At 58.5% G+C, this 9,078-nt stretch overlaps 1 protein-coding gene across 2 annotated transcripts; it reads left to right on the forward strand.

Moving 5' to 3' along the window:
• Window positions 1-1,464: 1,464 nt before the first annotated feature.
• Window positions 1,465-9,072, forward strand: LOC113208417 (uncharacterized). 2 transcript variants are annotated; one of them, XM_052276888.1, is made up of 13 exons: window positions 1,465-1,620; window positions 1,931-2,118; window positions 2,329-2,865; window positions 2,958-3,055; window positions 3,140-3,216; window positions 3,293-3,385; window positions 3,850-4,462; window positions 4,552-4,642; window positions 4,738-6,292; window positions 6,366-6,509; window positions 6,576-6,646; window positions 6,726-7,877; window positions 8,030-9,072. In XM_052276888.1, the coding sequence occupies exons 1-13, from the start codon at window positions 1,483-1,485 to the stop codon at window positions 8,925-8,927; spliced, it is 5,655 nt and encodes a 1,884-aa protein (XP_052132848.1). In that variant the 5' UTR covers window positions 1,465-1,482; the 3' UTR covers window positions 8,928-9,072. The 2 variants fall into 2 exon arrangements, with proteins under 2 accessions (XP_052132848.1, XP_052132849.1); XM_052276889.1 differs by lacking the exon at window positions 6,366-6,509.
• The last annotated feature ends 6 nt before the right edge of the window (window positions 9,073-9,078 follow it).

Here is a 9,078-nt window from a genome sequence, read left to right on the forward strand (position 1 = left end):
TGAGGTCGCGTCCTCCCTTCCTCGTGAATCTCGGCGAGTTGATCTCCCCCCGATATCCACCGGTTGGGATCCCGTCGTCATTGTCGATTCGGTGACTTCTCTGATGAGACCGTGGGTGTCATGTGTTATCGCCGAGGTTGTCGTTGAGGATTGCCCGGTGGTGGCGTCCCCTCGCCCCCATTGTATCCGGAATAAATCCCCTTTTACGCGAGACTGTTGTGGTTAGTTCGCGAAACGACTCCTTTTGCCGGCTTACCTGAACGACTAGCCCTCAAGCTGGAGCGAATCACATCACACCGTGTTTATTATTATTTTCTTACTTTCGTATGAAGCCGGTGCCGCCCCGTGTTGGCGAGCCTAGGCGAGCCGAGCCCGGCGGGCCGATCCCACAGCATCCCACACCGAGCGCCGCACAGCGCCGCCGCCGGTGAGGCGACACCACTCATTTACCTGAAATGGCTTTTTCGTGATGAGACCACGACCACGGGCTGCTGCGCCATGGCTGCGCCGCGGCCGGGGCCCCCGTCAAGGCCACGGCCACGGCCCGGACCCGCGGCGCGTACATCGCGGTGCCGATGCGGCGCGGGTTCAACACCCGCCGCTCTAATGGCCCGGGCCGCGGGCCGCGCCGTCGCCGTGGTCCAGTGTTTTGCACCACCTTCCCGCCCGCCCGGGGCGCCGCGACGGGCCCCGCGGCGCGTCGCCCCCGAAGATGTCCCTTATTGTGTGATTGTCGTTGCGCAAGGGAGGAGAGTGCCGCTTCTTGTCACCCGGAGGAGTGTGCCGCGCAAAGTGCCGCATGGCAGGCGATGCCGCAGCAGCTCCACCATACCGCGATACGAATTAATTTGCGGCTCATGGCCTCTCGCCCGCAGGCGTGTGGTGTCATGAGAGTGTAACTGCTTGTATAGTAATCTTAGCGATACTTGCGCGCGCACACACACACACACGCACACAAACACACATGCCGTCTCTCCGCGACAACCAACACCACTCAGGTGATAGTTTATGCATTTCTGGAAGGTGAACGCTTCTCCGGCCAAGCAGCGGTGCGCGCCGCGCGGGTCCGCTGGGGGTCACCTGGCCGCCGACATGCACCTGCCGCAGCGGCAGCTGCAGCGCGGCCGCTAGCTCGTAAAGGTCGCATGGGTGCCGAGCGTCGCGCCGCCGCCGCTTCGCTGGCTGGACGGCCTGGGCCCGGGTGGCCTGCACGCGGTGCGGCCTGCGCGTCAGGGGAGGAAGTCTCCGCCCTCCGCGTTTAGGGCTTAACGAGGGGGACTTCAATTTAAATTCAACCATACGCAAGGTTTTTTGTGTTCTTCATTTTTCTAGAATTTTCCTGATTTTCTCAGTTTTTTAATGATTTCTTTTCAGATGTTTTTCCTGATTATTTTTTGCATAGTGTAAACTTTTTTTTAAGTTAAGTACCCCTTACCCCTTGTGCCTTCCCCCTCTGATCTCGCATTGCTGCTGTTTGTAGACATGGTGCAGGTGGAGCTCAACGGGCTGGCCAAGTACAAGCTGGTGGAGACCAACGGCATGGACATCCAGGACACGCCGGCCGGCCGCCTCATGGCGCGGTACTACGTCGCGTTCCAGACGATGAAGTCCTTCATGCAGGTGAGGAGGTCGGGCACAGCGCACAGCATGCCACACTGCGCACGCGGAAAAGGCTTCTACAAATATGTCGGCGTCGTAATGTTTTTTTTTTTTTTTTTTTTTTGTGGCTCGCAACGAAGAAGCACCTTTTGCGGTGTTCCCGCAAATTATAAATCACTGACGCAAAACCTGTAAAAGAATCACCGCGTACTTTTTATGACTCGCTAAAAAGTTCCTTATCTCCCTGTATTCGCACCCTGGCCGGCCGCGAGGTCCCGCGGCTGACACGGTCCCGGCCTGATCCATCGGAAACCCGCTCTCCTTGCTGCAGGTGGAGGGCGAAGAGACGCTGAGCGACCTCCTGGTGGTCCTGTCGCGCGCCGCCGAGTTCCAAGACGTGCAGCTCCGTAACGACGAGAAGGCCGCCCTGAACAAGCTCAACTCGCGCAAGGACTGCGCGCCGGGCCTGCGCTTCCCCATCAAGGGCCGCATCAAGGACCGCGAGTGCAAGGTCAACTGGTGCGTTCTCTCTCCGCCTGTCGTCTGTAGGGATATAACATTTAAAGATCTTCGCAGTAAAATTTTTTGAGCTCATCTAATTGTGTATTTCTGCAAAATGTTTAAAGTGTTCCGGAATTTCCCTGAAATTTCCAAGAACATTTCTCGGCAAATTTTAGGTAACCCATTTCCTTTCTTCAAAATATGCAATAACTGTTTCCTCGTGTGCAGCCTTCTGCAGAGCCTGCTCGGTGGGCTGCACATCGCGGAGCCCGGGCTGCAGCAGGAGGCTGGGCGCGTGATCCGCACGGCGGAGCGCCTGGCGCGCTGCCTGTGCGAGGTGGTGCAGCTGTCGGGGCGGTACGTCGCGCTGCTGTCGGCCGTCCTGCTGCACAAGTGCGTCCGCTGCCAGCTGTGGGAGACGTCCGCCCTGGCGGCCCGCCAGCTGCCGCGCATCGGCCCCGTGCTCGCCGGCCTGCTGGTGGCGGCGGGGAAGACCAGCCTGGCCGCCGTCGCGCAGAGCAACCCCCGCGACCTGGAGCGCATCGTGCTCCGCCTGCCGCCCTTCGGCAACGAGCTCCGCGACGCGGCCGCCGCCGTGCCGCAGCTCGTGCTCACCCTGGAGCGCAACCGGGACGGCGGCGAGGACGTGGTCGTCCTGCAGGCCGACATCGCCAACCTGGACGCGGCACTCAACGACCCCCGCCACTGGGTGCTGGTGCTCGCCGGCGATAGCGACAACAACGTCATCGTCTACGACCGCTTCCCGTACGGACGCCGGCCGCTTCCTTTACGGCTGCGTTTTATGTATCCTCGTATTTTTTCCCCTGTTTCTTTTTAATTCCCAACTCACATTTCAGCATTTCCAAATTATTTCGGGGAACATATTTTACTAAAATAGACTTGTCAACTGTAAGTGCAACGACGGTGAAAGCCCACCTCATCAGTGAAAGCTGGGGTAAGTGTTTCGGTTTGGAATATCGATTTTTTGTCACTCGGCCCTTTTTCTTAACTGTGTCTCCCTACTTGTTTTGTTGCGTAGTTGGTATAGACTGTGAGAAGTCCCTCACCATCAACGAGGACTCGCCACCGCCTTTCCAGGAGCCAGCTGCAAAATCTGTAAGTCTCCTTAAGTATGCCATAATCAACAACAACAGGGCCTCTACTTTAATAACTGTCTTCTTCTTGGGGCCAGCTTAAGAAAAGGTCGACTTTCATGGATAAAATTATGAAGGAGGCCGCGAGCCGTACGAGCGATACGCCGTCGTGCAGGTTGACGGCCAGCGAGGTGAGCATCAAACAAGGCGTCGTAACCTAAACCTAACGCGTAACGACAACGCTCGAAACCCCAAAAATTAAATTTCAGTTTTATATCGTTATTGCAGCTCTCTGAGCGCGTTTTACACGAGAAAAAACATTACAAAAATTCCCGGAAACGCTTCAATAACGCATTGAAGTTGCAATTTTATTTTCGTGTTTATGCGTTTTAGTTACGCGTTACGTTACGACCCCCTGGTGCAAAGGAGCATCAATGAAATGGTCACAGTAGCTTGTAACGTATTTATCATCTGAATACCCTCTTTACGTTCTCTGGGACAGTCCCAGTCCCAGCCGAGCGCCTTGCGAGCTCAGGGTAGGCAACCGGGCCAGGCGCGCCTGTCCGGCGCCTGGCCCGCCCTGCAGTCCGCAGGCGCTTGACTGGACCGTGTCCCAACTAACTGGTTTGTGCTCTGCTTTTCCCCGGGTCTGCAGACGGGCGGTCTCACGTTGTCGCAGCGCTTTGAACGATTCAAAAAGACTCCGAATCTGAGGAGACTGTCCTCCTTGGCAATGGACGACGACCTCGACGACCCCGACGACCCGCCGCCCGGGCCATCCGCACCGCGAGCGACCCCCGCCGCCGGCGGGGTGGACGAGGTGATCGTCATTGAAGACGACGATCACGACAACAACTGGGACATGCCAGACGTGCAGGTAGTGCCCGGGTCCTCTGTTGCGGCCAGTATGGAGTACTCAGCCATTCCCCACCAGCCAACCATCAGAAATTTCTTCAAGCCCACGTCGGGGCTTGGGTCACAAAAGTCTGCACCGCCAGTCTGTGTCGACCTGGAGGATTCATGTGAGCAGCCAACACCCGCCCTGTCAGCCTGGGTTCACTTGGAAGATTCCTACAGCAACTTGTCTCAGCTCGCGGGAAAGCCCGCCTGGGTGCAGAAGTCTGCCCCGGCTCGCAGCGTCGACCACGAAGGCGCGTGGGGGCCGCCCACACCTGCCCCGTCGGCAACGTCTTGTGTGGACCTCATGGACGACTCCTGGGACGAAGACATCCTGCAGGTCACGAGAGCAGCCGAGACCAATGTAACGAGTACGTGGAAAAACAGAAGTAAACATATCCAAAAGAAATTTGAAACTAAACTTTTAATAAAATTTTCATGTGATAATGCCCTTTTTCAGCTCAGCGAATTGTTCGATGGAGACCTCCAACCCCTCCCCCAGGCTACGTGGAGATGCGCCCCGGCTGCTGGGACTTCAACTTCGATATTGGGTAGGCCCATTATCTGTTTGCCACTCAAGTAATTAATTAACTTTCTCTCGACATTTGTTTTTCTTGTTTCCACACTGCTTGCTTTAAACTTGCAGGATTGACGATCTGCTCGACGATCTGCTACAGGACGATGAACACACAGCCGACGCGAAACCGGAGAAGTTTGAGGTGAAAGAGGAACCGGAAACGCTTGACTTCAACGAGTGGTGTGCGCAAGAGGATCGAAACATCCTTGGTCCTGAAACGGAGCTGCTTGCTTCTGACCTCGTCAAGGGCACCGGAACATTAAAGACCTTTGAATTAGAGCATCTGGGGCCCGACAAGTGGTCTGATGGTAATGTCATAGTAGACAAGAAAATGGAATCTACGCCCGTGCAATCGTCTTGGCCTGGTGCAAATTTCACACAGAGCGACAAGTTGCCCGATTCCTACCTTGGATATGACAAATGGCCTGATGCGGATGTCGAACATACCGGAAATTGGTCCGATGAAGACTTATGGACCGGCCACAAGTTACCCGATACCGATGTCAAACCCAGCGCGAACTGGCCTCAACAAATTGGTACATGTCCGGATCAAGTTTCTGAACATGGTGACAAGTTGGCCGGAGTGAAAATCGAGGCAACAGAAAAATTGTCCGATACAAACTTTGAGCAGGGTGACAAGTTACCCGATACGAATGTTGGGTACAGCGACAAGTTACCCGATTCAAACCTCGACCGCGACAAGTTGCCCGGTGTGAATATCGGACACATTGCCAAGTTACCCAATTCCAACCTCGAACGCGACAAGTGTTACAATGTGAATGTCGAACACGCCGACGACCGGTTTGATGTAGACTTTGGGCAGGGCACCAAGTTGCCCGATGCGAATACAGGACGGACGGACGAGTTGCGCGAGGCAAATCTCAGGCTCGACGAATACCTCCCGGTGACCGCTGGCGAGCTCCTGACCTCCAAACCAGGCGACTGCGGGAGAGATAGACTCCCGTTCGTGGAGGGCGAGCAGGTGAAAGAGGCAGCCGCACCCTTGGAGACTGGACCGCCTCGCGAGGCGCCGGCTACCGAGTTTGAAACGCCCCGCATGGACACGAACGCGATGGACCAATCAGTTGACCTGTTCTCTTCCCCGTCAGACGCAGCGGCGGCGGCCCCGCCCGTCGCTGAGGGCGCGCAGACAAATGCGGACCACAGTTGTGCTCAGCAAGAGGCGCTACAGGGCGGCGTTACGAGCGTTGCAAACGCAGCGGGTGACGCGATTCAACGGCCAGACCTGCACGTCGAGGAGCGGGAGCGGGGAGACACCAGTGAGCCCGCGGCCGGAGGAGAACTGCCAGTGCTAGCTACCGTGGTCAGCGTGCCCGACCGGGTCTCGGAGGCGGTCACTGCCACGTCCCCCGCCAGAGGCGGAAGTCCTGCGTCACCTCAAAGGGACACCACTGATGATGGCGAACCGGGCGGCAGTAATGAACTTCAAATTCCCCTCCTTGCGTCAGCAAACATACAAGACAGAGGGACATCGCCGAAATCTAAACAACCGGAAGAAGTTGTTCGAGAAGCCACCTTTCAAGAGCCCAACAGACCACCTTGTGCGTCACTGTTGGAACGTAAATGCATCACCTTTGCAGATGAACTCGTCGGAACTGAAGAGGTCTTTAGAATTCGTTTTTTATGGTCATATTAATTTTATATGCATTTACTAAATATTGTAATTGTTTTTATAGGTAAGTCATGTTTCATCTGTGACGTGCGGTACTACAAAAGCTTTAAGTTCGTCTGAAACGATCCAAGTTTCGGAAATGACTACCAGTTTACCACCAACAACCAACGACCCTCCTGAAGCTAGAGTGTTTGAGGCGAGGTTTGAGGTAAGTTATTGGGCACAAACATGGCATTAATGTTGAACTATTAATTCATTTCTCTTTGCGTTTTAGATTGTTGACCCGGAAGACCCAAGAAAGGGAGAGAGCCGTCCCGGTCAAAGCATTGCACAGTTGGGGAAAACGTATGTCTGCCTGTCCAATCCCATTGGGACCTCGCGCATGAAATCCTGGATCCGTTGTGTGAACATTTCTTTTTTGTAGTTTCCAGAGCGTGCTGGCCGCCAACAAACCAAATCCTGGGACGTGCAACCTGCTCAAATTCCGTCCCCAGAATGAGGGAGCCCACAACGTCGACGACGTGTTGGCCAGGCTGCTGGCGGACTGGTCCAACGGGAAGCCGAGTGGGAAGCCCTCCGCCCGGCCCGCTTCGTCCGTCCCGCCGGCCCCCAGGGCTGCCCCGGGGCTCCTGCAGGGTGCGCTGAGCGGCGCCCCGGCCCGACGCACCTCCGCGGGGATCGTGTCCGTGCCCGCCAAGGCCCCCCAGGAGGAGGTGGCGAAGGTGGACTGCGTGGAGCGCATCCTGCAGGAGGGCGTCCCCACCAGGCTCCTGGGCAAGAGCGTGGTCAAGACCATCAACACGGACCGGCTGCGCGCCGCGGGCGTGATCCGGGGCAGCGGGACGGTCCTCAGCAAGCGACTGGCGTCGGGGCTCAGCGCCGCGCTCGCCGTCGTCACCCAGGAGGCCAAAGAGGCACCGGGCCGCACAGCGACCAGCGACCCGCCCCGCGCTGCACCCCTTACTGGCGAGGCCTGTGTCAGGGGCAGTCCGTGCGCCCCGCATGAAGCGCCTGCCAAGCTCGCTGACACCAATGCGCTCCCGCCAGGCGATCCACCCTGCGCACCGCCCAGTGCTCCCCCCGCGCCCCTAGGCGCCGCACCCCCCAGCTCGCGAGCGTCAGGCTCGGCTGCCAGTGTGAAGTCCGGCTCGACCAGAGCGCCCAGCCTCCTCTCCAGCTTCATCAAGATCCCCAGCCGCGGGGAGCAGGTGGCCGCCGAGCCGGCCGCCCCGGGCCCCGCCGCCAAGCTGGACTGGTTCGAGCGTCTGCTGGCCGAGCCGATCGGAGGCCCGCTGCGGCAGCCCAGGGCCGCCACCTCCAAGCGGAAGGCGCAGGGCGTCCAAGACCCGGGGCCGCGCGAGCCAAAACGTCCCGCCAAAGGGCCCAGCAGCGCGGCGGTCAGCCCGTGGCCGCATCGACTGACACTGCCGCCCAAGGACATCTACGCCTCCAGGCCCATCGCCAAGCAGTACGGGGGGTTCTCCGACTCGATCAGCGTGACCGCCACGCGCTCTCGCAACCCCCCGCCACAACCACCCTCACCACCGGCACGCCGTGCCCAGCTCCACGATGAAAGGTGAGTCCAGTTGTGAGGGTGGTTTCTTCTACGCGTCTGCTCAAAACGCCCCAAGATTCAAACGGGCATAGATGTTCGCTTGGACTCGCGATTATTTGCCTGACGCTCACTAAGTTAAAGTAATAAACTTCTAATACCGTTTCCTCCTCTAGCCCAACGTACCTGGACGACGAGGACGCGGCGGGGCCCTCCTGGAGACGCGGGCACAGCTCGGCCACGTCAGGACGAACGGGCCAACACAACAGCCCCTTATTCGCAGACAACGCTCTCGGGACGTTTGCCTCCCCTTTCGACAGCGAGCTCAGCCTCGGCGTTCCCTTCTCCTCCCGCAGGGGCGAGCATGGCGGTGGGCGCAACAGGGGGGAGGGCGTCGTCAGCGCCATGCAGGTGCAGGCCATGCTGCAGGACGACGAGGCTGTTTTGTTCGACCGCAGTCGCCAGCGCTCGCCCCGCTATCGCGAGGGCGACGACGACGCCTGGCACCGCGCCGGTGCGCGTGAGCTGCCGTTGCCCACCGGCTCCCCTTCCAGGCCTTGGGAGGACCTCGACGACGACGTCAACCTGTGGGGAGACTATCCCACCTCGGGGTCGCCCGTCCGACCGTCCGAGGGCCTTTTCGGGCGACGGCACTACGATGATAACGACGACGAGGAGCCCATGCTGTCGCCATCCAACTGCTCCTTCGCGCCGAGCATCCGGAGCGTGCAGAGCCACTCGCCGTCGTACAGCCCGGCGCCGCAGCGCCAGCCCTCCTTCAAGTGGCGGCCCTCGCTGTCGGCTGGGCGGGGCGGCGAGGGCGTTGAGTACGAGTACGAAGCGGTGGACAGAGACGACGACCCTTACGCGTACGTGCCCGAGTCCAGCCGCGCCGGCGTGGACGTGGACTCCTTTGGGTCGCCGCCGCGCTTCTCGTCGCCCTCTGCCGGGCCGCGGCAGGTGGTGCCGCCGACCCCGGCGACCTCCGGCCGGCTGGTCCTCTCCCTGTCGCCGCCGCCGCCTCGCAGACAACCCGCGCCCGCGTACTCCAAGTGGACTAGCTACCTAGACTGATAGTCGGTGCACACTATGTTGTCCTTAGTATACACTCTGTCATCTTGTGTTTCGCGAAAACTTCATTAGTTTATTGACCAAGAAATATTTTTCATATTGAAATATTTCTGATGTTTTAGATGCGCAGTTCCTATGACTTATGGTTACGTTT

The sequence above is a fragment of the Frankliniella occidentalis genome, unplaced genomic scaffold, assembly GCF_000697945.3.
Source record: "Frankliniella occidentalis isolate FOCC.00 unplaced genomic scaffold, Focc_3.1 Scaffold4857, whole genome shotgun sequence".
NCBI classification, from domain to species: Eukaryota; Metazoa; Arthropoda; class Insecta; order Thysanoptera; family Thripidae; genus Frankliniella; species Frankliniella occidentalis.

Bases quoted from the DNA above. Each gene is read 5' to 3' on its own strand.
- LOC113208417 (XM_052276888.1), top strand. From the start codon at position 1,483: ATGGTGCAGGTGGAGCTCAACGGGCTGGCCAAGTACAAGCTGGTGGAG. The intron at 2,119-2,328 runs GTGCGTTCTCTC...CCTCGTGTGCAG, and splicing joins CGCGAGTGCAAGGTCAACTG to CCTTCTGCAGAGCCTGCTCG. The intron at 2,866-2,957 runs GTACGGACGCCG...CTCACATTTCAG, and splicing joins ATCGTCTACGACCGCTTCCC to CATTTCCAAATTATTTCGGG.